Raw genomic sequence first — 27,266 nt, 5'->3', positions numbered from 1 at the left:
AGCTCAAATGGGACAGAAGTGGGGTCTGGAGAGGGACAGCCCACCCTGGCCCTGCAGTGGGTCCCCACACCTCCCCACTCCTGGGGTGTCACTGGGGGGCTCGGGAGTCGGGGGGGGGTCAACTCACCCCAGCTGCCCCCCTGCTGCGAGCGCCTGGGCAAGGGGCTCCCAAGGCTGGGACAGATGGGCAGGGGGAGAGGAGCCGTTTTCAGCTGCTTTTTTTTTGTTTTCTGCCGAGCATCCCGTGGGGAGAACCATCCCCGTCCCTGTTCCCACCCCCGGCCCCCTGCGCAGCGGCTGCTCCCCTGCGCTGGGGCTGGCTCCGACGCTCTCATTTACGACCTGTTGGAGGATAAAAGGGACTTGTTGGCGGCAGCGAGCAACTGGTGTGCAAGGACAACTGTTGCCATCTGTCTGGTGGGGTGGTGGGGGGGCTGGGGCTGAGCCGGGGCCGGGGTTTTGTTTCTCCTTTCATGCACCACTAAACTTTGCACCTTTTGTTTCCCAGAGAAGGGCTGAGAGCCGGGGAGAAGAGGCCTCTGCGCTGCACGGATCAGGGCAGAGCTCGCTTAGCTCGCCCGGGGGTTTGCAAACCATTCCTATTATATATTATAATAGTAATTACTGTTATTTGAGGAGTCTGTCGGTGTTGGGCAACCTGGTGCCGAACCCCCTCTTGTCCTCCTCTTGCTGCACCGCACCCTGCGAGCTCGCCGGGCAGAGTGAGGTGCCCCGACATGTTGCGTGCTGCAGCAGGCAGCTGATGCAAGCGAGGTGCATCCCTCGAGGACCCGAGGTTGTGTCGCCACGGAGTGACAGCCATCCCCGAGGGATGCTGTGCCCCCGTCCCCAAGGGACGCCATGCCCCTTGTCCCCAGGTGGTGCGGTGCCCCCATCCCTGAGAGATCCCGTTCCCTGGCAGTGGCAGTGAGGAGAAGGCAGGGCACAGGCAGCCCGGACGGTGGGAGCAGCCCGGGGCAGTTTGTGCTTCCTCGTGGAGAGGTGTCTGTGTCTGGGATGGGAGCACAGAGCCCGGGGCAGGGCCTGTGAGTCTCACCAGCTGCCTGTGTTTTGTGCAGGGCTTTGAGCCGCTTGCTTTTCTTGTCATCTGCTTTCTGCTGAGCTGCATCTCCAGGTGCAGCCTGGAGCTGGTAGCTGGGATGAGCCGTGAGTGTCTGGGGCAGTGTGTTTCCCTCCTCGGAGGGAGGAGGGCTCATGGGGATCCCCGCTCTGCCACGTTTCCGCACCGGTGGCACTGACCCCCGAGTGTCTCATGGACCACATCCAGGCTTTGCCCATGGCTACCACTGCTACGTGGCAGTCCCTGCCAGCCCCGTGTCCCAGGGAGGCAGGAGGAGAAAGACGTAAGGGTGGTGCTGGGTCCGTGACCCAGGACCCGCCAGCTCGTGTGGGGACGTGTCAGGGCATCCCTTGTGGGGCTGGGACCTGCAAAGGCCACTGGTCCCCGTGGGTGTCCCTGTGGCTGGCACAGCAGTGCCCGGCCCCGCAGGGAAGGGGCAGCTCTGGGTGTCGCTGCTGCGGGGATGCAACACCCCTCGTGTGAACGCAACACCCCTCGTGTGAACGCAACACCCCTCGTGTGAACGCAACACCCGCCTGAACGCAATCCCCGGGTGAGCGCAACACCCGCTCCTTTGGGGAACCGCCGGGAAGCGTGTTACTGGGATCCGGCTGCAGGCAGCAGCATTGCTAAGCCCTGCGCGTCCCCGGCGTTCCCAGCTGCCAGACTAAGGGCGAGGCCCATTTTCCCTCTGACAATGCCCTTTTACCAGGGAGTTTATTTCTATTATAGCACCGGATAAAACAGAGAAGTGGAAGGACGGGGCTGGAGGGGAGCAGCTGCCTTTGCTGACTGGTTTGCTGCTTTGTTGTGAGTTAAAAGGCTGGATCGGGGCTGAGACATCGGCTCCCTTAAAGCGCAAGGGCTCGTCGCCCCCCTCCCGGCCCCCGTGGGGGGACTCTGCAGAGGGGCTGGCTGGGATCTGCCCCGGCAAATTCCCCTCAGGGTGGTCAGCACAGACCGTGGCACCGTTTTGGGGCGCAGCGCTGCTTAGCGCAGGGAGGCAGAGCCTGCCAGGGGTCTCTGCCGAGCTCTGCCAGCGTGCAGGGGGCTGAGCTGTCCTTTTTCTCCCTTTTCCTGTTTGCGGTGACTTTGGCGATGGGGTTCAGCTCCAGCCCCAAGGTCGTGCTCCTGGATCCTATGGACGGTTGCGGTGTCAGAGCAACGCACCCCCTCTTAGCGCTGACCCAAAAACCTGCCAGGATGGGAGGGGAGGAAGAGCAACACTGAGCCTGCCCCCCCCCAACCCCAGACCCCCCCAGCAGCGAGCCAGCCGGCCCAGAAAGCCCCCGTGGCCGTGCCAGCCCCCAGCAGCTTCAAGGCTGGCAGCAGCCGCTGCTGGGGAGGGCTGGGGGCCGCGGCAGGGCCGGGGCGCAGGGGCCACGCTGCCTTTTGAAGCAGAGACAAAGCCCGTCTTGATATTTACGGCACGTGCAGCGGGAGTGCGGGGTGTGCGGGGCTGCGGGACAGATGGCGAGTGAAACAAAAGGGGAGGCAAGAATGGGAGCTGAACAGATTGGGAATTTCCTGCCCGTCCCTCTCCCCCGTGCCCAAACGCTGCTGGGGGTGTGTGGGGGGCGGGACCGCCTTTCCCCAATGGTCCCCCCAAAGTGGTCGGTCCCTTGGGGGGTACTGACCCCCACCAGCTGCTCTAGCCCTTGGGCTACGCATCCTCTCGGAGCTGGGTGGAGAGACCCAAAATCCCGAGCACCGAAATCCCATCTCCGTTTTACTCCTGATGTGGAGCTGCAGGAGCAGGACCCTCCCGTTCCTCCAAGCCTCAGTCTGCTCCTCTGTGAAATGAGACCCCGGCTCGTCCTGGCAATCTCTGCCGGTGATGTGCCGGGCCCTTCCCTGGCGTCTTTTCCTGCTGTCTCCACAGTTTTCTTATCTCTTCCCAGCAATGTCGCAGCTGCTGCGGGCCAGATCCAAGCAGCTTATTAATAATCAACTTTTATTGCTCGTCACATTGCAAGCATGTCTGCAGATGGCCAGGCACGGCGGTGGCACCCGTGACCCAGCCACCGATCCTTTTGTCCTCGCAACTCCTTCGCTCAATAAAGGTTTTAGGTTAAGTCCAGGAAGAACTGAGCAAAGGGAAGCGACGAAGCGCGTGACGCCGGTTTACCCTTCCCTGGGCTGTGACTCACGTCAGCTCTGCAAACGCTCACACGCCAAATCTGGAGCGCAGGGACGGTGCCGTGCCTGGAACTCACGTCCCTTGACTGGGGGGTTGCTCTGCCTCCCCCCCCAAACTCCTCCAGCCACCTTAGGGTCAAACTCATCGCCTGCTGCCTCGCTGCTTTCTTGTGTACTTCTCCAAAGGAAAATATTTTGGGAGGTTGTTTTTAAACACAAATCGTTTACTTCCTGGGGAAACATCCTCCTAAAGGGATGTTTGCGAATGGCCCGGGAACTGTTTGAGCTGAGGGATGCTGCAAAGGGGGGGAAAAATGTGAGGGGGGGCAACAGAATCTGGAGGAAGAGGCTGGAGATGAAATTTGGGGGTTTTTAGGGGAGCTCTGGAGAAATCCTGCCCATCCCCATGGGGCACCCCGTGGGAGCTGCTGGTTTTAGGGTGCCAAGGTCCAAGGCCCGTGGCCTCTGCGGACGTGGGCTGGTGGCGGGGGGCAGCGGGTCTGGCGGGAGTGTGGGGTGTCTGACATCCCACCCAAGGAGAGTCCTGGGGAGGAGCCCCCCCATCCCGACGGGGTTTCGGTTTGGGGTTTCGTCCTCCTTTATGCTTCTCTGTGGATCTGGACAAAGCCCTGCACTCCCCCCTCCTCCCTCCCGGTGGGATACAGGCTGCCGGGCCCCCTGGACCCCGCACCTCCTCCCAGCAGCGGGAGGAGGAGGAGGAAGGGGATGAGGAGGGGGGCCAAGCCCCCATCCCTGCTATCCCCACCACAACAACAAGGCGGTGATTGGGCTCCCGTGGGCTCGCCCAGGACCAATGGGGTCTCCCCCGTTTTTGGGGAGGGGGAGAAGCGGGGCAGTGGGTTGTGCTGACCCTCTGCCCTCTCTCCTCCACCCCTGCGGGACGCAGAGCCGGTGCCCCGGCTGGGGTAACCCGGCAATCCCGATCGCCCTGCCCGCATGAAGCGGCTGCTGGGAGCAGCGCTGGGGGGCTGCTGACCCTGGGTTTTGCTCTGCTGCCACCAGCCCCTGCTGCCAGGTGTCCCCCGAGGTGATGGGCTGGGGCCCCACTACAAACACCCCCTGGACCCCCAGCCCCTTTGGCTCCCGCAGGCTGGTGTTGATTTGGGAAGGAGTGTGGATGCTCTGAGGCAAAAACCTGACCGGAGAACAAGGAGCGCTGTGTGCTGGTGCCTGGGCAGCTCCCGAGCACGGGGAGGAGCGTGGTGCTTGGCTGGTTTGTAGACGGATCCTGCTGCTTTTGAAGAGCGTGGAGACATGGCGTGGGCTGGGGTGCTTGTGGTCCTGTCCCTGTCCCCCTCCCACCTGGCCTGCTGGATGCGGCCACGGGGGGGAGGCGGACAGTGGGCTGTGGTCCCTGGGGGCTGATGGCAGAACGATGGGAGCTGGTCCCAGACACCGGCAGGCACCTGCATTGGAGCTGGCCGGCTGCACATCTTCCTCCCTCCCTGCAGAGCCCACTGCCCCCACGCTGCCCCGCTGCCAGCCTTGGGGGGAGCCCGGCACGAGCATCGCTCGCCTCGTGCAGTCTCAGAAGCGGGGTCAGGTTTGCCTCCCTCTGAGCCCTTTTTTCCTGGAGGGAAGCTGGGTTTCACCCCATGTCTCAGCCCAGCCTTGCCCAAGCAATACTGACTGTGGTGGGCACCCCTGGGTGCAGGGCAGCTCCCAAACCTGGGTGCTGCTCTCTGGGGACACGGCCTTGGGGAGGGAAAGCCAGGGCCACCCTCCTGGCCTGGACAGGACCAGATGTGTCAGGCAACGCCGACATCTAGTGACAGCCCTGGGGGACTCGGCCAGCCGGGCTTGCAGCGGTGTCCCCCGGGTCCGGCCGGGGTCCTCGGTGCTGGTGCCTCCGGGGGGATTTGGATCTCTGTAGGGAATGGGGTTTGGCTCTGGGATGTGTGCATGGGTGTGACACCGGGGGTGTCCATGTCCCTGCGTCGCCCTGGGATGTGGGAGAGGATGGGGAAGGGGACGGAGCGGGGTCATCTTGCCTCTCCTCCAGCCTGGCTCCTGCAAGAGCTTCAGCTGGAGTTGGGGGGCTGCCCCTGGCCGGGGCCCAGGGCTGTTTGGGGAAGGACAGCAGGGAAACCCACCTCCTGCACCCCACGGAGCGCCCGCAGGCTCTGCCTCCCCGGCTGGCACCAACCCAGAGCCGAGCGGGTCCCCAGTGTGCAGAGGAGAGGCTCGCAGGCTGGGAACGGCACTTTCTGTGCAACTCCAGATCTGTAAAAATCCTGCCCGTGTGAAATATTTTTAAAGCATCCTCTAGCTTAGGCTGTTAAAAATAAGCAGGGCTGAAGACTGGAGAACATGAAAACATCCAGAAAATAACGACCAGAAGTACTGTGCCAGTGGCACAGTGTTCCCTCTCTCAACTGACACTTTTCCATGTCTGTTTTTTCCTTCTACAAACGTCCTTGCATGGACCCCATCTGGGCTATGCTGGAGCAGCAGCTCCGCGGTGCGGGGAAGGCGGCGTACGCACGTGTCGTGTCTGGTACAACCACTAGACGGCAAATCCAGCCCGGATTATGTCTGCAGAAAGATCTGGTGTGCAAGAGGGGAGGTTACGGTGCTCAGAGCAGCCCGGATGCTCAGGCCCTGGTCTCTGCGCTTGGGATTCCTCAGACACGTCTCGTGCAGTTACAGAAAGGGCTTTATTCGTCGGTATGATATCTACAGTTCATGCGTCAGTGATAGTACAGGGTTTTTTGGGTTTTTGTTTCTATAGTGCTAGCATGCAGTTTAAATGCGGAGGGTCTGGATGACCTCTTCAGCTTTGCAGGTCATCTCCAAAGCTCAGCTGCCCCTTTGGTTCTCAAACTAAATTGTCCAAGGAACCAAGTTGGGTGGTTTTGGCTTTTGGTGAATTCAGACTTGCTGCAGATGCACATGTCACTGTGATTTTTTTGTTGGTGTTTTTTTTTTTTTTAATTGGGGGACCTGGGCAGGGAGGGAGCTTGGAGCCAAGCCGGTGGGTGGGATGGAGCTGGGCGTGCTGGGGCTCCCCAGGGAGCCGGGGTGATGGCACTGGGAATTGCCCCTTCCCTCGCCCTCGGTCCTGCCCTGAACCAGTGGTCTGGGAGGAAGATGTGAGACCCTCCCCTCATCCACGGCCCGCGAACAGGCCGTTTTCAGGGTGTTTCTCGTGAACCCTAGCAGCTGACAGCCGCTCGGCAGCAGCAGGAAAGGTTTCTCTCCTTTATTTCTGGAGCAGGAGGCTGATGGAAGGGGGGAAAAACAGAGGGGAAAGAGTGGATTTGCTCTTCCCCATCCTAGCCTGAGGGATGCTGGCAGCCAGGGTATCGTTAACCCTTTACTCATGCAGCTCCCAACCTCCGGATGCTTCTCCCAGCGACCGCTGGCACCTGGCCCAGGGTGAGTCGTTTAAGATCTGCTGGTTCTGCAGGACCCACGCCTGAACCCCTCCCCACGCAGTGCCCTGTTCCGGAGGTGGGATGAGCTCTCCCCCGTCCCCGCTGCATCCCACCCAAACCAGGGGAGAAGGTGAGTGCTTTGGGGGGCGGTTGAGTGGGGTCAGAGGGGCAACGGTGCCTGGACCTGTCCCACCCCACGTGGCCGGGGAGCCGGGAAGAGGCAGCGTTTGGGGAAGAACGGCTCCTGCCCACCCGCGTGGGCTGGTGTGGGAGTACCCTTATCGCACTATTGCGGAAGCCAAGTCAAACTGTCAAGCTGCATTAAAATGGGAGTGAGTGTCTCCCCAGGAACGGGGGAGCCAAGTCCTGAGGACGGGGAGGGGGCCGGGGGGGGCCAGGCTAGATCTCGATGATGGTGGCACGCCGCAGGCACAGCGGGGCGTCGGGGGGCACCGCGTTTCGCTTGATCTCGTTCCCGTCGAGCCGCAGGACCTGGAGCCTGGAGTAGTTCATGACATCCACCACGGTGCAGAAGCTGCTGATGGAGAACTCTGCGGGGGGGAGAGGAGACAGAGCTGAGCACCGGCTTTGGTCCCGGCTCCATCTAACCTTCATGCCTGATCTTAGGGGAGTGATGTGGGAAATGCGAAGGGGGCTGCTCTGGAGATGGGTCTCAGAGTACTGAGAGCTGGGCTATGTTAAGGTGGGTAGGAAATAAAGCACCCCCAAATCACCGATTATTCCTGCAAATTTGGACTCGACACCCTCTGCTCTTAATCTGGAAGGGTAACTGATGCTCCCAGCTGCAGTCAGAAGGAGCCTGTGAGTTTGTGCCTGTTCAAGGGTCTGGAAGCGGTGGCAGTGCCCGCTCCCGGCTGCCTCTCCCAGCCTGGCTGGAGCGCTCGTAGGGAAAAAGCCGGGTGGAGTCAGATGGAGAACGGTGCTTTTCATCGGGAACTGCCCTTGCAGCCTCTTCCGTGAGGCTTCACACGCTGCAGCCTCCAGCCCCCAACTCCCGCCGGCCACCACGGGACCACCCAGGCAGCGTGTCCGGGAGGGAGGACATCCCTGTCCCCATCCCCATCTCATGCCCACAGACATCCCCTCTCCGTTCATCTGCCACCCGCTGCTGCCAGCTCCGGGCAGGGAAACTCCGGCCCTTCCTGGGCTGCGTTTGGAGGGAGAAGATGGAACAAAATCCAAAAAAATTTTGTGCAGGATTTGGGAGAGAAGCGACCGACTAGAGGGCAGCAAAGCTCCAGCCGGGATGCTGCTGGGGAAGGCAGCGGGGTGCCGGGGGACCCCTGCACCCACAGGCTGGGGGCTTGGGGGGCTGCAAGCCCTGCGGTGTGCAGGAAGGCAAGCGGGGACCTCCCGGGGTGGCTGGAGGGGCACGACCCCGGCCCTGATGGCCCGTGGGGTGGGATGTGCCCCCCAAAGAGGTTGGTGCTGCACGCCTGGACCCGCAGCCCCTCGCTCCGGGGGATGCTGTAAAGGTCAGCGGCAAAACCTGCAGCTGGAGGAAAAACTGCTGTAAAGCCTGAACGGCTCCACGGTGGTTTCATGGCATTTGTGGGCAGATGTTAACAGCTACGAATTTTGAGAGCAAACATTTGGAAATCTGTTCTTGGTTTTGTGTTTCTGTCGGTTCCCCGGTGCGGGGTTGTGCGTTTCCTCTGCAACAGCTGATGGCTGCACTGACACATCCCCATCCCCATCCCCGTCCCAGGCTTGCTCAGGGGCTCCAGCACCGCTCCAGGGGGGTCCTGCCCTCTGGGCCTGGCAGGTGAGAGGAGCAAGCCTGGATTTTTCCAGGAGACTGCTTGGTGGCTTTTTTTTTCTAGCTTATTTTTATAAATAGCAGCCCCAGAACAATCTGTTCCTTTTATTTATTTGTGTATTAAGTGGAGCGAATTTTAGTCCTGGCAGAAGATGCTGCGTTGATGGCTCTAATAACTAAGAGCTCCCACCTGTCCCAGCCCCAGCAAGGATGTGCCCCTCGGCTGCAGACCACGACCCTTGGGGGGCTTTGGGGCCGTGGGCTGTTCCCCGGGCTGTGCCGGGGCCCTACGAGGCAGGGAGGGAGGTGGGCAGAAGGGGCTGGAGAAAGGGGCTGTGCTGGCCCCGAGTGCTGCAGACCGCCGAGCACCGCAGGGTACGTCCCTGTGCCCTGCATCAGCTTCAACCCACGGCTGGTTTCTGGCATCTCTAGCCAGAAGATGCTCAGGCTTCTGGCAGATAAATGCTCAGTAAAACCGGCTCCATGGCTCTGTGGATCACACGGCAGCCTTCAGAGCTGGGAGCTTCTTGGCTCCGGGTATGTTGGGACACAACAGGCCCCATTCCTGCCTTGCTGAGAGCCACCTAGAAGTCTCCCAGATTCCAGCTTCCTGCTCAAACCATTACCCCTGGTAGTCTCCCACAGGGAGGCACAGGTTCTGCATCCCCATCTCCCCATCCCTCTACTGCACCACCACGCTTTGGTTGACGCATTTCTGCTCACCGTTGATTTGGTTCCCTTGAAGGTAGAGGTTCTCGAGGTTGGTGCTGACCCGGGGGATCTTCTGGAGCCTGTTGTAAGAGAGGTCCAGCTCGAGGATGCTGCTGCTATTAAAAGTGTTGGTAGAGAGACCTTGATTTGTCAGGCTGTTGTGGGACATTCGTACATAGAGCAGCTTGGGAGAGACCTTGAAATAGTCATCAGGGATGGTGTTGATGTAGTTGTACTCTAGGTAGAGCTGTTCCAAAGCCATTGGGAGCCCATCAGGGACTTTCCTGAGGTGGTTGTAACTGAGATCAGCAAGGATCAAGGACTTGAGCCCTTTGAGGGATGCTCCCATCTCAAAAATGTAGTTGTGGCTGAGGTACAGGGCTGTGAGGTTCTCCAGACCCTCCAGAGCGTTGGAGGGGACCTTGGAGATCTGATTGTAAGACAAGTGGAGCTCTCTCAGGGAGCGGGGCAAGGGGCTGGGCATCTTGGTTAGGTTGTTGTTGTTCATGTACAACCTCTCCAGGCTTTTGAGCTTGGCAAAGACCCTCTTGCCCATCTTCTCACTGGTGATCTGGTTATTGTGCAGCGCGAGCCATTCCAGGTCCGTTGCGTTGTCAAAAGCACCTTCTTGGATGGCAGTGATCTGGTTGTTCTGGAAGTAGACATATTTCATGCGGGAAGGCACGAAGGGCAGGTACCTCAGGTTGCGGGTGTCACAGTACATGGCTGACGAGAAGTTAGGGGGGCAATCACACTCTTGGGGACATTGCCAGGAAGGGGCTTGCTGAGGTTCAGGGCCAGGCTCCGCCTCCGTGTCTGGAGCTGGGAGGTAAGAGTACACGTAAGGGGTGTTCTCATCCTCGTAGTAGGGCATGTAGTTATAGGAGGACATGCGGGATTGCCGCATGTAGTACTGTAACCAAGCCATGTCTTCTTCTTCATTGTACTGGCCCAGGGAGGCACCGCAGAGCCCAGCGATGATCAGGATGGTGGCCCAACGCATGGTGCTGATGCTGGAGGGACCTGGGTGGGGAGAAATGGGGAGGAAACCATCAGCGCTGTCGGGTCTGATTTAAGGGCTAGAGGCAGGAGAGCTGCATCCCGTGGCCTGGGAATCCAGCGGGGTTTGATGTGGTTGCAGCCCTGCGTGGGGTTGGTGGCACTTGGCAGCAGAGCTGGAGAACCAGGGGACCTGAGTGAATCCTACCCCCAAAAAAATGTGGCTGCAGACATGTTCCCTGTTTGCAGTTACCTGATCTCCCCCCCCTTTTCATCTGCTAGAACCCTCCATCCCAGGGGATATTTGCTTGTCAAATCTTTACTTATGGGCATTTCTTGTTAGAGCTGAGTAGAGGATGGAGATATGGGGCACGTGGTCTGAATTTGGATAAGGTCACGCAGCTCTGCTCCGAGGTTCCTGGGATTTGCCTGCACTGGCTCTGCACGGGAGGGAGGAGAAAGGACTGTGAGAACAGGTTGATGGAGCTCAAGGCATGTTTCGATGGAGCTATATTTATGCTACACTCGCTGGTGACATGATTCGCTGTGGGTTTCATCCAGCTCTCCCTTCCCCCACAAAAAAGCAGGATGCTCATGCTGCTCGGGACTGATGTAAAGCCTGGTAAACAAGTTCTGGCTTATTTTTGACATGAAACCACTTTCAAGCTTAGATTTCCCCAGCTCAGCCCCGACGCGAAAAGGACCAGCATCCGCTGGCCCCTCGAGGCCGGTGTGACCAGGGAGAGAGGGAGCCGTCACCAGACCTGGTGCCTGGACCCTGCTTGTGACATCCAGCCTGCCGAGGGCCGACATCCAGAAGAGAGCAGGGCGGAGGGCTCGGAGCGAGGCAAACCCATCCCTGAGCCCCTCAGCTTGGCGCGGGCTTCGCAGCCGCCCCCGCACCGTGCCCAGGGCGGTGTGCTGGCACGCTGGGGTGCTGAGAGCCGGAGGGCTCCGGCTCCGGCTGTTCATCCTGACTCCTCGTCTCGGGGCTAAACGAGCACACAGAGCGGCCTGGAGCGAGGCGGCTTGAAATGCCTCCAGGAAACACGCGGGGCCATGCTGTTCGGAGGGGGAGAGGACTCGCTCCTGCCTGCTGGCTCCTATAGACGTGGCTGGGAGCACAGCGCTGTGGGACTGCCGCTGCATCGCTGCCAGCTCCGCTCCGGCAGCCGCGGTGCGGGCAACGTGCAGGCACGGGCCAGCGTCCCTCCTCGCCGTGCCGGGGGGGTGGTGGCAGTGGGGTCACCCGATGAAACCTCGCCGCATCCCCAGCCCGCAGCGAGGAGGGGACGTCTGGCCCGGCAGACAAAGAGGGCACAGTCTGCTCCGAGGCAGCGGCTGCCCTGCCACCGAGGCACCCTGGCAGGCTGCTCGCGCTGGAAGGAAGGAGGGATTGAGGTGGCGGTGGGCAGGCATGGCTCCCTCGCTTTCTCCTTCTCTCCCTCCTTCCCCCTCCGCGTGCTCGTGCGGCCGAGGGGCAGATGAGACGTGGTCCTCTGGGATGCTCTGTGCAACGGGGGAGCTTGGCAGCGGCAGAGGAGTTTCTCCTCCTCCTCCCTCCTGCTCCAGGGCACTCTGCCTGCTGAAATACCAGAGCCGCTCTGGCTTCTCCACCCATGCAGAGCTGCTTGGCAGCCCCCTGTGCGGGGCAGGACCGATCCATGGGGTCCCTCCACCTTTTCTAGTGACCCCCTTCAACATACTGGTAACCCCAGCATGTGTCCTCAGCAGACACCGCTGCCTCCTGCTTCATTTGCAGGTTGCTTCTCCCCTCCCCGGTGGGCTTCAGCCCTGGTTTTGGATGCGATCTGAGCTGAGTGTGCCGGCCACGAGATCCGTGTCACCTCCCGGTGCCCGTGTCATCTCCCGGTGCCCAAGCTCCCGTGCCAGAGGCTGCCGGGCTAATGGGGTCAGCTCCTCACCTGGGAGGGAGCAGGTTTTGGAGCGAGGGGCTTCACAGTCTTGTGGCCACCCATGGACTTGGCCCATTGCTGCTGTGCCAGGCGTGAGACCGGCTGCCCCTTCCCCTGCACCGCAGCAGAGGGGATGGGCAGAGCTGGGATGGGCAGGGGGGCAGCGAGCAGGCGCTGCCCGCACCCGGGTGTCGATGGCTGTAGGTGTCCAGCTCCCGGCCAGGTGGGCAAGGAGCTGCCAGAGGGGCAAGAGCAGGAGTAGCAGGAGAGGGCTTCCCCGCCGCCGCGGCTCAGGAGCGCTGGCTTTCAAGCTGTGCCACCCGTGTCGCTGGCATGTGCTTCGCGTGGCAGCTGCCCGCCCGCCGAGGCAAGGGTATGGAAATCAGGCTTCAAAAAAAAAAAAAAAAAAATCATAATAAATATAGAGAAGGACTTACCAAGCTAAGAGCCTCCTTTCCAAAGCCTCGCTGCTCTTCTCCGGGATCTCCGGTGTGTCAAGCAGCATGTGAGTGTGTCTCCAAATTTGCAAAGGCTGGTGCCCGCCCTAGATCCCAGATCAAATATTGTGCTTGCAGGTCACGGGCTCGGCAGGTTTTTTGGGAGTGACCTCCCAGCAGCAGCCAGTTTGCAGAAGAGACTGAAGAGACCCTAATGCTGCCTGGCGTTATAAATAACCTGCTTTTTCTTTCCTCCCTCTCTCTCTCTCTCTCTCCCGTCTTTTCTCATAGGAGTGTTGGCACTTTTCAGGCTCTCTCTGTTTAACGAGTTAGTGGAATCGGGGATGTTGTTTTTAAAAGGGCTGTTGTTAGGTCTGCTGCGTTTCTCATCAGGAAGCAATGAGGAGGCCTTTGGCCAGATTAAAAAATATCTGATTTTGAGGCGCTGAGGATGTGATTCTTAGGGAGAAGCGAGAAAGTATCTTTAACTTTTGCAGTACCAGGGGAAGAGACGTTAGTGCCTGCTCTGACTGCAGCCTGGGCTTCTTCCCCAGGAAGCCTCAGTTTATGCAGTCCTGCTATTAAATATTTAGGATAAACATTTCCATGAACGATAAGGCTGCAGCATCCAAGGTAAATAAATTGCCTACCAAAGGGCCACTGTGACAGCAGGAATTTGTCTTCAGCTTGGCAGGAGAGAGATGCCAAGCTGGCATTTCTGCAGACTGTTCCCATCCGCCCGGGGCCGGGGGTGTGCTCCCCTCCGAGGCTGACCTGGGGGTGGGCGCGGGGGGACGGGGCAGGGGAGCGTGTGCCGAGGGCACCCGTGGTCGGGCAGAGAGCGGAGAGCTCGCAGCTCTCCCTTTCACAAGGCTCCTCGCCTCCCAGTGCCAGCCTTGCCCTGGGGATGTCCTGCAAAGCGGGGGAGCAGCGGGTGCTGTCACAGCCCCCCCAGTCCCCATCCTGGCTCTCCATGCATTCAGCTTTGGAGACAGCTCTTCCAGGGCTGTCGAAGCATTTCCTCCAGCGAGGAAAGGAAGGGAAAGGAAAGGAAAGGAGGAGCCCTGACCGCCCATCGCCATCCCATGTCCGGCTCCAGCAGCACGCCCAGGCCCTCCCAGGAGCCTGGAATTACTTAGTGAGGTTCAGCAGGTGCCAGACTCCCTCCGGGCTTGCTTTTCCCTTGCTTTCCATCAAAATTTCCCAGCCAAAACATCCTGTTCCCCTGGGAAGCCTTGCAAAGATCCTTATCGTTCCGAGGTCCTTGTTGTAAGGAGGAGGAACGCGCGGGGTGGTTGGCAGCCGGGGTTGCGAGGGACACGCTGTACAGTGGGGACTTTGCCAGAAAGCCGGTCTATTTGGGAAGGAAGAGTGTGCCTGGAAAGCACAGCTCGCTGCATCGCAGCACGGGGCCGGGATCTGCAAGGAGAGAGAGGATTCAGAGAAAGCCTTGCCTTCGAGTGGGAAAAGAGGACGGGGGGTAGTGCTGCCTAAAAGGAGGTAAAAACCCTAGTGAAGTGGGGTGGGGGCTTTCATTTGGCGGGTGGCATCTCTTCTTCCCCATCGAGCGCTGCCGTGGCGTGGGGCAGCTGGGGAAGGGCTCTCACCGCGGGCAGGGAGGTGGTTCGAGGCTCTGGGCTGATGCGGAGAATGACCCCGCTCGGAGGGGTTTGTTCCCGCTGCCAGGGAGCTCCGTTCCAGGGAAAATGGTGGGGAGGGTGGTGGCAGCCAGTAACATCTGCTGCTCGGCGCTCGGATGGTGTCAACCAACGTCACATCTCTGGCAGCTTGAGGTGTCCCGGTGGCCAACAGCTCGGAGGCTTTCACAGGGCTTGGATGTTTTTCTGGAAAAGCAAATTGTCCCAAGCTAGGTTAGATAAGGACCATGGTGTCTCTGCCTTCTGGAAGTTAAAAATATTCATGCCCCAGGACATGCGCCCTTTGGGGAGGCTGAGGAGCCCTCCCCACATGAGCTGGCTCCGAATGGTGCCATTCCCCACGGCCGCATCCCCCTTTCCCAGCCTAAACCCGAAAATAATGACATGTTGCAGCTCGGTTTGTATGTTCCCCGCAGGCACCAGGACTTTCTGTGAATCTCATCCTGACCAGTTTAGGACTGTCTCAGGGAAGTGAAAATTTACTGTCTGATGAACTACATATGTCTTTTTTTCCCTCCATCCAACCTTGAAATCTCATGCTCCAGGTGTCCAGCATCTCCTGAGCTGCTAGCAGGGCTCCCTTGCTTGGTCTGTTTGCCTGGCATGAGGCGGGTGTTGATAAGACCTCAATGCTACTGCTCGTTTCAGGCCAGTGCAAAACAACTCCTCTTGCTTCCCGAGTGACTTCCAAGAAACCTTTTCAACATCTCTTCCTATAAACCCCTCTTCCCTATTGCTGACAGTTCAAAGCAAGCCCTGAACTGGTGACAGGAGCTGGGAACATGCTGTCCTGCTTGCTCCAAGCCAATGGTCCCTATCGCTGCATAATCTCATCCGGAGCGGTTACTCCAACGGTCACAGTCTGCATCTCATCAGGGCCAGACAGATGCCTGTATTGGTTTGCTTTGGTTTTCTGAACCGAACTGATGTGAACGGCGTCTATTTTGGTTGGGTTTGTTCCAGTTGTTTTGATCAAATGCTCTTGAGCATTGTATTTGAAACCACTGAATCTGGCCCGAGTTTGCCTTTAATTTGTAAATCCTGCACTCAGAGCCGAGAGCGCTGTCTTCTCCGCAGATGGGTGCGGGTTTCTCAGGATGCTTTTGGCACGGGGACCGAATGCTTCATGGTATAACAAAGAAACAAAAGTCTGATGCTCCTGCTAAGGCTAAAGCTCATTCTGCCTGGCTGAAGGGAGAACTATTAAACCTACCGTGAGCATCCAAAAACAGCGACTGTCATAAGCATGGCTGCTTCTGAGCAGCTTCCCTTTTTACTCATGGAAATGTTATTTCTGCCTCTTCTACATTTCCAAGAAGTTTCAGCTCTGTTGGAGCTGTTGGCTGCTCTGTCCTCCCACTCATGCTATTTTCTTTAACTTCCATGGCCCTCCCCGTCCTGGGAAGGGGTTACCAGTCCCGCTGGGCTCAGGGTGCTGGTGTAGCCATTTCCCCATGCCCTGCCCTGTCCGCCTGGCAGCTCCTGCGGGTCCCCTCTTAGACCTTGTCTTTAAACGCAGATCCCCGAAGGGTGACGGTCCCAGCTGCTCTTTTAAGGGGCTCCAGTGACACGAGTCCGAGTAGGAGACCTTGTCCCTTGGCATCCCCAGCCTTGCTCAGGCAGGGTGGGTGGAAAGGCGTGGGGCATCGCCTGCAGAGCCTGCACGGTGGAGGGACCCCCGAAGCCACGATCTAGAGCCCCTTCTTTGCATCAGGCCTCCTGACACGGCTGAGCAGAAAGCTCTGGAACCAGTGCCCAGAGGTCTGCGGCTCCCAGGTTTTTGCATGTTCTTTCTGGGTGTTTGCAACCTAAACCTCCGCTTCCTCACTAGTCCTGGCTCTTTCCAGCCTTTCTAAAATGCAGAGAGACTTCTCGTGCAGGCACTGCCAGCGAGTGCCCTTCTCTGGGTACGTCTGCATCGCCCCATCCCGCCGTGCTGTGCAGGGAACCCTCTCGTGTCTGCTGGGGGGCTGTGCCTGGGGGAGCAGCCCCGTGGCTTTCAGAGCAGCTATCCCTTGGGATGCTCCCCCGCAGGGCTGTGCTGCTCCTTTTCAAAGGGCTCTGCCCAAAACAAACTCACCTGGAAGTCCCCACCTGATTTCTGAGGACGGCCGCGATACGAGCGGGCAGTGGGAAGGCAGGCGGGGAAACGGAGTCCTGAGGGGGTGCAGGCAGCGGGTGGGGGGAGCAGGGATCATCGGGTCCCTTCGGGCTCAGCCTCGGCCAAGCCGGGTGGATGTAACACTCTCAACATCTGGCAAATGTCTGCACCGGGAGGCTGCAGCCTCCTGTCCAAAAACACAAAGGTCAGTGCAGAAGGGCAGGGCGAACCCTCCCTCGACCTCCCTTCTCACCCTGGCCTCCCTTTTCCCTTTTTTCTTTTTTAATGATACATTCTTCAGCCCAAACAACATTCTTGAATCGAGATTTGAGGCAATCTGGAGGGAGTTGGTCACTCGGAGACGGCGCGACTGCCGAGCGAGCCCCAGGGCTCTGCTGGAAACTCTGACTCGGGCTGTCGGGGCGATGCTCTCACCACGGCTCCCGTGTGTCAGCACGGTCTGATGCTCCCGGGGCTCCCAGGGTCACCCAATTTCTATGGGAGGTGCTTCAAAGCTTCCCTTGCGTGCAATGAGCTGCAAGGGCTCAGCCCAGGCTTTCCCTGGCTAGGAATGGGATGGCAGGCAGCCCTCGGCTGGGAACCCTCGCCCGCTGCCTGCTCCCCTCCTCTCCCTCCCGCGGGACACCCGGGGTTGTGAAATCGGTGGCCAGCTGCAGCCCCGCTCGCTCGCATCCCACACCCCAGCTGCTCCGTGCCGAAAAGGAGCCTGCACCAGAGAGGTGCCTTGGCACCAAAAGCTAGCTCCCAGCCCCCACCTGTGTCCCCTTGTCGCTGCTCTGTCCCCTGCCCTGGACACGCTACACGTACCGGGTGCCACCCTGGGCGATGCCCGCCTTTCACTGCGCAGAGCAGCCCCGCAGCCCCCGTCCCCCCATCCCCGCTCATCCGTCCCATCGTGGTCCGGCGGTGACCGGGGCCGGGCTGTGGCTGTGCAGTAGCCACAAGCAGCTCCTGTTTGCCTCCGGGGGGGGCACGGGGGAGTGAGAGCAAACCCCAAATTGCCCCTTACCCTCCCCAGCTGCTGACTTGGCACGGCTGCCAGCGCCGGGACATGCTAGTTTGGCTGGGGAAGCCTTTGCCCCATCCCACCGTAATTACAGGCTGCCTTTGGCGCTCTGGAGCCTCGTGTAATAACTCCCTGGTCTCTTGGGGTCTGCGGGTTATTACGGGGTGGACTCAATCCTCCCAGCACCCAGAGCCAGGAATGTCCCTGCAGCCTGTTCCACAGCTCCCAGCTCCACAGACGTGGCTCTGGATACCCAACGGTCTCCGCGCGTGTGCTCTCATCCCCCTCCCTGCAAACCCCAGACGCCGGGTTTCTTAAATCTCCGTCTACGGGCTCTGGTGTCTCTCCCCTTGCAGCGTGGCTGGTGCCCTGGGCTGTGCTGGGAGACGATGTCTCAGAACAAGGAGGGTCAGGGCTTATTACAACTGCTGTAAAATGTTTTTGAAAAGGTTAAGTGCTTAATTTGGAACAGAACTGGAAACTATGAAGCGTTTCCTCATCCCGTCGCTCCCTCGCCTGTCCCTGGATGTATGCTTTACACTGCTAACATCTCCATGGCTAACCGAGGCTGGTTACGAGCACACAGCGAAATACATTTGAGGGCCTCTGGGTTTTGCAGAGGAGCCAGGAGAGCAGTTTGCACAGGATTAGCCAAGTGCAAATCCACTTGGGAGGACAGCTGCGAAGATCACAACGTCCCACCAGGTGTCACAGGCTCTGCTGCTGCCGTGGTTTATTGCCTGTGCCCGGGCTTGTGATGCAGACGTTTGCCCACGGCTGCGTGGGTATGGCTCGGTTCTGCTCGTGGGTATCACGTGGTGTCAGGACCAAACCTGGCAGGATGCTGAGGTCTTCCCAGCCCCGTTTGTGGGACCACCGTACCCTGATATGCAGCAGCCTGGCGCAGGACCTGCCCCTGCTCCCCAGGGTGATGTGTGTCCAAACGCAGAGCCCCGGTGCTCAGCCATCACAGGGCAGAGCAGCTCTGCTGGGATGTGGCAGCAGGTCCCAGCCGCTTGCCGGACCTTGGGAGGGGACAGGGGCACGGGAAGCCCCAGGACATTTGTCAGTGGTGATTGTGCTTTGAGGCCGAGCAAGGTGTCCCGCCGGGACCCGGCTGCCTCTCCCCTTCTCTCCCCACCGTAGCATCAAGGTAGCTCTGAAGGCTGCCAGGTGCTGGCTGCAGCTGTCCAAGGAGCAGAAGGAAAAAACGCAGCGTTTCCTTGCTCAGAGCCTTCAATTCATGTTTTCAAAGGCCCTTTGAATGCTTGGCTCCTCTCCGAAGCCTCCCAGCTCTCCTGAACAAACAGCAGGAGGGAACAGGTTCATTCCAGCCCATTGGCTGAGGCTCCTGGATGGGGAAAAATCTCACGTCATGTTTCCCACAAGCAGGGAGCATCGGAACCCTCTTGCAAAGCACTGAGCCCAAGAGCCACATCTCTGCCTGTCCCCAAAGCCAGCCCCAGACCTGTCCCCCTGCCCTGAGTCTCTCCTTTCCAGCTTTGAGGGCTCGGTGCAGACCTCCTCCTTCTGCAAGGTGAGCTTGGTACCCAAACCTCTCTGCAAACAGGGTTGCAGACACACTGGAAGCCAAATATAAATAAATTATAACCAGCAGTCTGCCCTGCATTAGCCAGCAAACCGGAGAGGGTCCTGCATGCAGTCAACCTGCTGGGGGTCCCTCCTGGCTCAGCAGGGACCGTCGGAGAGGAGCAGGGCGAATGTCCCCCGTGCCGAGGTGCCTTTAAACCCACACATCTATCATTGCTGTTAAACGATGCTAACGCTCTTAAAATGCACAGCCTCCCAAATCTGCTCCCCTGATAGTGAAATGCAGCCAGCTCCAGGGTGGGGATAGCCGTGCTGGTGGGCAGGGGGAGAAAGCAGGGCCTGATCCTGTCCCGCTGTGCCCTCTGCAGCTGGGTGCATCCCCACAGCCCCGTGATGGGTACTCGCGCCCGGCTGTCCCATGGCGTGCTCAGCCCTTTCCCAGCGCCTCGTGGTTCCCCCCAGCTTCCCAGATCCCCCCCGGCTCTGGGATGGTCACGGCACCAAACTCCCATCCCAAACGGTGCATGGGCTGTTTTTCTCTCTAAAGCATCTGAAATATGAAAAAAAAAAAAAAAGAAGAAAAGTGAAACATCAGCTGCCTGGGAAACCCATTAGCGTTCCTGTCTGCTCCTGCCACCTGGCTTCCCGCGCTAGCAAACAAATCAAAATGTCCCACTGCCCGGAGCCTCTTCGCCCTGGCATCGTTTCACCCGGAGCAGAGCTAAGCCCTGCCAGGGGCCACTGCAGCAAACCTCTGCCCTGCTCTGCCCTGGCTCCCGTCACCATCCTTGGGCCTTCTTCCGAGCTGCAAACACTCCTCCAGATTAAAGGTACGTGTGGTTTTCTTTTTTTTTTAAAGAAAAAAAAAAAAAAAAGCTTTGGAGATAAACAGGAGCAAGAAGCAGGGCGTGGGCGTTCTCTGCTTTTGCTGCTGTTCAGCTGAATTGAGTTGTTTGGAGAAAACTTGAGGTCCTGGCAGCACCATTGCAATTTAGGGAGACAAAAAGAGCATCTAGAAGGAGGTGGCGTTGGAGGGACAGGCCCATCCCCTTGGGTCTGGGGGTGGCGATGCCCCTCTCTGCCATGCCCCGGGATGCTCTGGGGTACATCCCTTGTGCCCTGTTCACCTTTTCCAGCAGAGCTGGGGGTGGGCTGGGTGCTGCAGAGCTCACGCGGGTGCTGTCAGCCCGTGAGCAATAATTAGTGATGATCAAAGCGGCTTCTTCCCGACAGCCCTGAATACGGATGCCTGGAAATCTCAGTGAGCTTTCCGGCTGCTGGCAGGGAAAAAACAACACCCGCTCCTGCCTGCGGGCAAGTCCCTTGGGCGGGCAGATGTCTGCTGGGGCTGAGCTGCTCCCAGGACCCCCAAAACAAGTGGGGTGATTTTTGGGGGGCTGGGGAAGAGTGTCCCCGTGGGCAGAGCTGTGTGTGGGTGGCTGGTGTGCAGGGCACGGCGGGGACTCCGATACCAGCCTGGCAGCGACGGGGTCTCCATCGCTGCATCTCTGCAAGTCAAGAAGAGAGAGTTAAGGCAAATAAGGAGGAGAGTTTGGCAGCTCCTCGGGGACTGGAGCAGGCTGAGGAGTGTGATGGTGGAGCTGCAGAGCCACCCCAGCCTGCGATTCGGCCCCTCCTGCACCGAGCCAGAGCTGTCCCCGCAGCCGGGGCACCCACATCCCTGCCCTGGGCTCTTGCCCAGGTTGTCCCAGCGGAGCGTGTCACCGCTCAGAGCTGGCACCAAGCCCCTGCACCCCAGTCAGGGCTGGCAGACCCCTGCTCCCGTGCCCCTGCCTGCACTTCCCTCCTCGGAGGCGCCCGCAGTGGGAGGGCTGGATGAGATGTGCCCCGGCCACGCTACATGTGGTTTGATAAATTCTTGCTTTGTTTTCTTTTGATTTCCGCTGGCCCTCTCTGAGGACAGCGTGTGCGGGCTGATCAGAGTGGGGACGGCTGCCAGCTGCCTCCGGTCCCCAGCGGGGACACCCGTGGCTTCTCCTGCCCTGGGGGTGCCTGTTTGTGCTGGAGGAGCCCTTTCCAGGACCCAGCTCCTCTCCCTTGGGCTGCAGCGGCTCCGTGGGGGGTGTGAGATGCCCCCACGCTCTGCTCCGCAGAAACAAGCAGGGATCCATGGCAAACCCCTGCCCAGCACTCCTGGCCTCCTCCCGGCCTCAGCCCACTGAGCAGAGACATCCAGAAAAGCCCCGTTCTCCCCCAAACCTGTCCCAGCAATTTCCCCGCTCGCCCCTGAGCCCCTCCGCTTGCTCAGGGCTCGCACCTCGACTGCATCCCCACCTGCGTGGCCCCCCCCGGGTGTTTTTCTCCCCCCTTCTCCTCTCGGTCCTTCCTTTCGGAATTGTGCAATGGGGTACACTGTGTCTGGGAGCCCCGGGGCCTCTCGCAGCTCTGGGGCTCAGTTTTGTGTCTGCCTTCAAAGAGAGAGGCAAACCCGCTGCCGATGCGAGCCCCACGGCCGACCCCGGCTGCTGCAGGACCGCGCAGCGGGAGCGGGGAAAAGGGGACGGCTGGTGCCTGGGGCGTGGGGGGGCAGGGCTGACCCTGAGCCATGGGTCCGGTTTTGGGGTGCTCTCTGTGCTCCCACCTTCTGTCCCCTTTGCTGTCTGCAGGCGACTGTCCGCTCAGCCGTCACATGAAGCACGCTGTGTGAGCATCGCTCCGTGTCAGGGAGGCAGGACAGCCCCGGGGGTGTGAAAACGCTGGAGAGGTTCCTGTATTTCCCCGGGAAGAGCCGGGCTGGTTGGGGCTCAGCCCCAAGCGCAGCGTTTGCTGCCCTTCTCCAGAGAGGTGAGGAGAGGAGAGGGGGTGCCCGAAGCGGGGCCAACGTAAATACGGGGCTGAGAGTTGGGTGGGCTGTTAGTCCCCAAGAGCAACCTCAGGGAAAAAAGCTCCTGCTATAAGGATTTCCTTCCTTTATTTTTATTTTTTTTATTGGAGATTGCTCCAGCCCCTGCTCTCCCAGCCGACAGCCAGCTCCCTCCCGGCCGGCACCGCGCTGGAGGGAGGGGTTGGCTGCCTGCGGCTTTCTCCCTTTTTTCCCTGCAAGACGGAGATGCTGATGTGTAAGCTCTGGGTCTCTTTGGCTCCCCAGGTCCTCCATGGCTGAAGCAGCGGCTGCGGGGAGGAGGCAGCCAGGAAGCCGCCCCTATAGACGCTGCTATACTCCTCCAGGCTCCTGCCTATACATTTCCGCTGCTGTCTGCCTGTGCTGGAGTGGGAACGTGCGTCTCCGAAGCAGCGTGGGGATTAACGGGCTGGAAGGAACAGGGCAGCTCTCGCTGTGCCGTCCCTGTCCCGGCCGACAGCGGCTGCAGCCCCGAGCTGGATCCACTCCAGCAGCTCCTCCGAAACATCCCGGCTCAAGGCAATTTTACAAGAAGCCTTCACTTCCAGGGAGTCTGACCTTTACATTAATAAATCAGCTGTGTTATTGAACGTATGAATAATACATGATCACACCCAGCCTTGCGCTAAGCTCTGTGTGTAAAATTTAATTAATCCTCTCACGTAATGCCTCCGAGGGCCGGTGATGAACGGTTACGCGCAGCTCAGGCTGCCAGCAGTACCCGGCGATGGCTCTGGGGCATCCTGGCCCCAGCAGCCGCATCCCACTCATGGGGGGGGGGGGTGTTCCCTCCAGCAGTGTTTTTGGAGGCTTCTTTCTCTGGGTGTTTTAAAGGGGAAAATTCCCCTTTGCTATGGAGCTGCTGGAGGAAACCCCCGCCAGCATCCTCTCACTGAGCATTTCCTCTGGGAAATAACATTGGCTTTTTCTTTCCCCAACCTTTTCCTGCTGTGGCTGTTAATAATGTGAAATCCTAAGTAAATGTCTCCATTCAGGTGCGTTTAACAGGAAACCACAAGCAAACACTGTCACCGATGGTGCAATCTCCAGGACCCCCCCAGGTATTTAATCGGGAATCAGCCCCAAAGATGGCCTTGATCCCAGCAGGGTCCTTCCCTCCAGCTGCCACATGGGAGGGCTGGGAACGTGTTTGCTTGGTTTTAAACTCAATAAAAGCTTTAACCCCGTGCACAGCACCAGGGAGAGTGTTAGTTTGACTCGGGGGGGGGGCCGTGCTGTTTGCTCCCAGGCTTGGCTGCCGCCCCCCCGCTCCTGTCACCCCCCTGTTTAACTTCACAAGCGCTGGGGGTACGGGGGGCTGCCTTGGCTCTGCCCCCCAAGTCAATGGGCTGGGGGTCTCGCAAGGAAAACCGCAGCGGCCCGGGGTTAATTAGCAAGCAGCGCAACGAGGTCTGGTAGTGATTACATGCACCCTTCGCCAGGAAGCGGCTGCAGACTCACATGGCTGGTGCATGGGGGGGGGTTCAGCCCCTCCTGCCCTCCGGCTCAGCACCCTGCCCGGCACCCTGCAGCCCAACAGGACAGCACCCACTACCCCACGTCACGGGGCTGCCTGGGGCCACGGGTGCAAGCGGGAGGGCTCGGGTGGGCAGCGTGTGTGTGGCCGGAGCAGGGGGGCTGCGTGCGGGGGGAGCCCAGCTCCTGGGGGCTGCAGAGGCACCCAGCCCTGGCTGTGCCCTGCGGCTACGCCGGCTCTGCCGGGGTGCTGCGCGGTGCCAGAGATGGAAGCCAGCTGCCGCGCTCTCCCTCTAGCGGACACGGCCCGTGGGCCTGCGGGGGGCTGGGGGCCCCACTTGGCTCCTGGTGCTCCCCAAGCCGCGGTGCCGGGAGATGATGTGCCGTGGGCTTTTCGGCGCGTCGGCACAGGCGCTGGGGATGCTCCCGCTGTCCCTGCTCCCGGCTGACTTCGGATGCAGCGGCGCGGCTGTGAAAGGATGGAGAGCTTCACGCGCGGCCGTCGCTGCTGGGTGAAGGGATGTGGGTGTCGCGGGGAAGAGGACGGGGTCACACAGGGGCTCCGGGGTGGGTTTCGGAGCTGGTGTGAGCTGGCACCGGTCCCACCATACCGGGGAAAGCTCTGCCTGCTCCCACCGGCGGAGGAGCCGGCCCTCGGTCACTGATTCTCCTCACCCGAGCACGCAGCATTTCAGTGAATGTGCTGAAAAATAAACACATTTCCCTATAGCTCCACATGCACAAATGTTACCCTTGGCTGCACACGAGGGGCCGGGCATCCCGGGACTGAAGGAGCTTTTGTTGGGGAAATGGCTGCAAGAGTAATTCGAAAACTTCTAGGTTTCTGTTCCTGCCTCCTTCTCCCAACCTTTCCCCGTCCGGCAAAGCTGATCCTGGGGGATTTACAGCTCTGCTCCACGCACAGCTCTGGGAGCATCCCTCTTCACTGGGGCAGCCACCGGACCCCAAGCCCCTGCACCGCAAGCTCCTTCCCAGCTTTTCTCCCCGCTCCCTGCATGCTGTGTACACCCCGGGCTTCCTCCTCTCTCCGTCCCAGCCCTCCCAATTAAATGTTTCCCGGTGTGGTTGTCTTGAAGTGTCTGCAGCTTCAGAAATCCCCGGCAGGTTGCCTCTGAGGAGCGGTTTCAAAGACTTTAACCGCTCTCTGATACCGGCTCTGTGCTGCTGTAGCTCTGGGGTGGCTGCACGCAGCCAGCAGGACCTGGGCACGGGGACGGCATGGCCCGGGGTACCGCTGTCCCCAGGTTTTTAGGAAATGCCGGGTCAGGATCACCAAATCTCCCAGCCCTTGGTGCATGACTCGAGCGCTGGTTCTCTGCAGACGCACCAGGACAGGGCTGCAGGCAGCCCGGTGTGGAAACATCGCTTGTTTGCATCCATAGCTACCGCTATTTTCTTCAATGGCCAACAGCTACGTAAGGAGGAGTTTGGTTTCATACGTCAGGACGGTGTCTGATGGAAAGAAACCATGCGGTAGCTGGGCGGGGGGGGTGTGTGTGTGAGCAATGCCGGAGCGATGGGGAACACTCAGCCTTGAATTCAGGAGCTCTGGCTTGGTGTGTGAGGCTCGTGGTTTGCTGGGCCACCGGCTGCCTGCTCAGAAAGGAGTTAAGAGAAATGCAGGCTGTAAAGCTGCTGCTCAGGGTGGTCCCTCCTGGCCCTGGGGACAATTTCCAGCTGCCGAGCAGAGGACGGTGCCAGCCCCAGCCGTGGCCTGGCAGATGGTCCAAGGAGCCACCGGTCTGGGATGTCCTGCCGCCCGTCCCAGCCGTGGTGGGACGGCTCTGGCGCAAGGTCCGAGGGACACGGGGCAGCGCGATGCCGTTGGGATGAGGCCCCGGGCTCCCGGACGGAGGGGGACAGATGTTCCCTGGCCCCACCTCCAGATGTGCATTTCATTCCGATTTAATCAGATATTTACTGTGAGACCATAAATCCGTGAACAGCTCTCGGATGTGTTTCCAGGGCTATTCCCCAGCCTCCTCCCCTGCACAGCCACCACGTCCCGCCACCAAGCCCTTCCCTTGCTGTTTAATTGCCTCACTTAATCAATGCAAATGAGTTATGAGCCATGAACGGTCTCTGATCCCGGTGCAAATCCCTGTAAAACACACAGCTGGAAAAACTCTTCCCCAGCCTTTGGCTGGTTTTCCACGCGTGTTTGCTGAAGCACATGCTCCTCACCTCACCCTGTACCTGCCAGGGCTGGGGTCTGTTTGCCCGCAGGGTGCCAGCAATCCCACTCATGACGTGTCCTGTGCCGGGGTGGCTGGCAGAGCTCCCCAGGGAGCGTTGGAGGGCACAACTCAGGGCACCAGGCACCCCAGTCAGCCAGAAAGTCCTTCTGTGCTGTCCTCATGGCAGCGCAGCTCTGCCCTCACCCGCGTCCCTGCCGACGTCCTCGGCTTCCGCGCCTGCCCCGAGCTGCGGGTGCTGCGTGGTCCGTTCCCTGCGCTCCTCGCCGGGCGTATTTTTTGTAACCCCATTTCTGTGTATTGCCTCCGTCCTGCACACAGCCCCTGCTCACGTTTGGCAGATCAGCCAGGATTGAACACCCCCAACTGTCCCCGCAAGCTGTGTTAATATTCATTTCCAGTCCTGTGTGAAACCTACTGAACCCTGGGGCACGTTTGCAAGAGTCAACTCTGCTGGGGTTTATCGAACAGTTCCTCGTTGCTAATGTCAGGGAGGTTGCTGTGAAGCATCAACAATTTCCTTGGAACACAACAGCTGGATCTATTGATGTGGCCATCCATCCATCCAACCATCCATCCAACCATCCATCCAACCATCCATCCATCGGACCATCCATCCATCCAACCATCCATCCATCGGACCATCCATCCATCCAACCATCCATCCAACCATCCATCCATCCACCCACCCAGAGACCCCCCAAGCAACCCCTGCCCCCCCCGCGTGTGCAGAAGGAGGGTACAGGGGCAGGGAGGGAGGGGGGTGCACACGGAAAGGATGGAGCTCTGCGGGATGCACCTGCCGGGTGCTGGGGATGGGCGAGGGGAGCGAGGGGCCGGGGGGGTGAGCGCCGTGTGGCCGTGGCCGTGCTGCGCACACCGGTGCAGCCGCCGGGGTTGCTGGCAGGGGCCGGGCTGCTGGCGAGACGCAGCTGGATGGCTCCACTTTTTTCCAGGCCCGTGTCTCAGTTTCTCTTTATGTTATGTGTTTTTATTTCCTATTAAAAGAGCGCTGTCTCATTTCCTCTGTGAAAAACAAGGCTCTTTCAGCGAGATGAATTTCTCCAGCTCCAGCAAAGCCCCAGTCTGCACTGAAAAATAAACAGACTGTGCGGGACGCAGCCACCTTCTCCCCACATCCCTTGCTGCCCCGCACTCCCCGCTGCCGGTGCTGGGGTCGGCTGAGGGCAGAGATGCTGAATCCCCTCCCTGGGTGCAGAAGGCTGGTGCCTGCTGCAGACACCCATGGGGCCAGCGTCTCTGCAGCCCTGTGCCTCCCCTTCCCTCCCGGGAACCTTCCTTGTTTCGGGCAGGGTTTGGTGGCGGCTAAAGGAGGAGGAACCAGCGACACTTCCAGGCTGCCGTGTCCCCTTGCCATGTTGGGAAGATGCTGGGGGCTGCAGGAAAGGGCCCGGAGCCCTCTCGGACCCCGGCATCTGCAACCCTTCACCCGCAGGAGGGACAGAGCCTCGGATGCGACAGGAGCAGCTACCAGAGCATCTGCCTCAGCTGGAAGCAGCGGCACGGATGCCTTCGAGATGAAAACACTTCCTCTGCCGCTCCACCTCCACCTGACATTTGGGAAAGCAGAGCTGCAGCTCCCTGGAGCCATTACACACGCTGCTCATCGTGCCGAAAGGCGTGAAGTGGCGGCGTGGGGCAGCGCTGGCTCCGGGAGGGAGCTTGGAGAGGAGCCGTCCCAGGCTGTTGTCCGGGGAACCGGGTGTTTATCCCGGCCGGCAGCGCCGGACCAGACCTGGGCGGGTTGTCTGCAGCCTGGGATGCGGCTGGCCTGCTGGAGGATGGGCTCCATGGGTGCACTGAGTTGGTGGGTCCTCAGCACCCATTTCTAGAGGCTCTGATGGGTATCACGGGCTGTGTCACACGTGGGAGAGGTCCCTGGGCGAGGGGTG

General features: G+C 59.9%; 1 protein-coding gene and 1 long non-coding RNA gene across 2 annotated transcripts; one reads left to right on the top strand and one right to left on the bottom strand.

Annotated features, from left to right (window-relative positions):
• Positions 1–5,879: 5,879 nt before the first annotated feature.
• FMOD (fibromodulin) lies at positions 5,880–16,374 on the bottom strand. The gene is made up of 5 exons (XM_075775636.1): positions 16,200–16,374; positions 14,069–14,305; positions 12,462–13,880; positions 9,122–10,132; positions 5,880–7,169 (listed from the first exon to the last, which is right to left on the bottom strand). The coding sequence occupies exons 4-5, from the start codon at positions 10,110–10,112 to the stop codon at positions 7,018–7,020; spliced, it is 1,143 nt and encodes a 380-aa protein (XP_075631751.1). The 5' UTR covers positions 10,113–10,132; positions 12,462–13,880; positions 14,069–14,305; positions 16,200–16,374; the 3' UTR covers positions 5,880–7,017.
• LOC142605167 (uncharacterized) lies at positions 6,378–22,272 on the top strand. The gene is made up of 2 exons (XR_012838896.1): positions 6,378–6,748; positions 21,908–22,272. It is a non-coding gene; the product is annotated as an uncharacterized LOC142605167 (long non-coding RNA).
• Positions 22,273–27,266: the final 4,994 nt, after the last annotated feature.

The sequence above is a fragment of the Balearica regulorum genome, chromosome 25, assembly GCF_011004875.1.
Source record: "Balearica regulorum gibbericeps isolate bBalReg1 chromosome 25, bBalReg1.pri, whole genome shotgun sequence".
In the NCBI taxonomy this organism is placed as follows: domain Eukaryota; kingdom Metazoa; phylum Chordata; class Aves; order Gruiformes; family Gruidae; genus Balearica; species Balearica regulorum.
Note: the sequence above shows the minus strand (reverse complement) of the source record. Positions and strands in the feature narration are given on the sequence as shown.

Bases quoted from the DNA above. Each gene is read 5' to 3' on its own strand.
- FMOD (XM_075775636.1), bottom strand. From the start codon at position 10,112: ATGCGTTGGGCCACCATCCTGATCATCGCTGGGCTCTGCGGTGCCTCC. The intron at 7,170-9,121 runs GTGAGCAGAAAT...TCCCCCCCGCAG, and splicing joins TCAAGGGAACCAAATCAACG to AGTTCTCCATCAGCAGCTTC.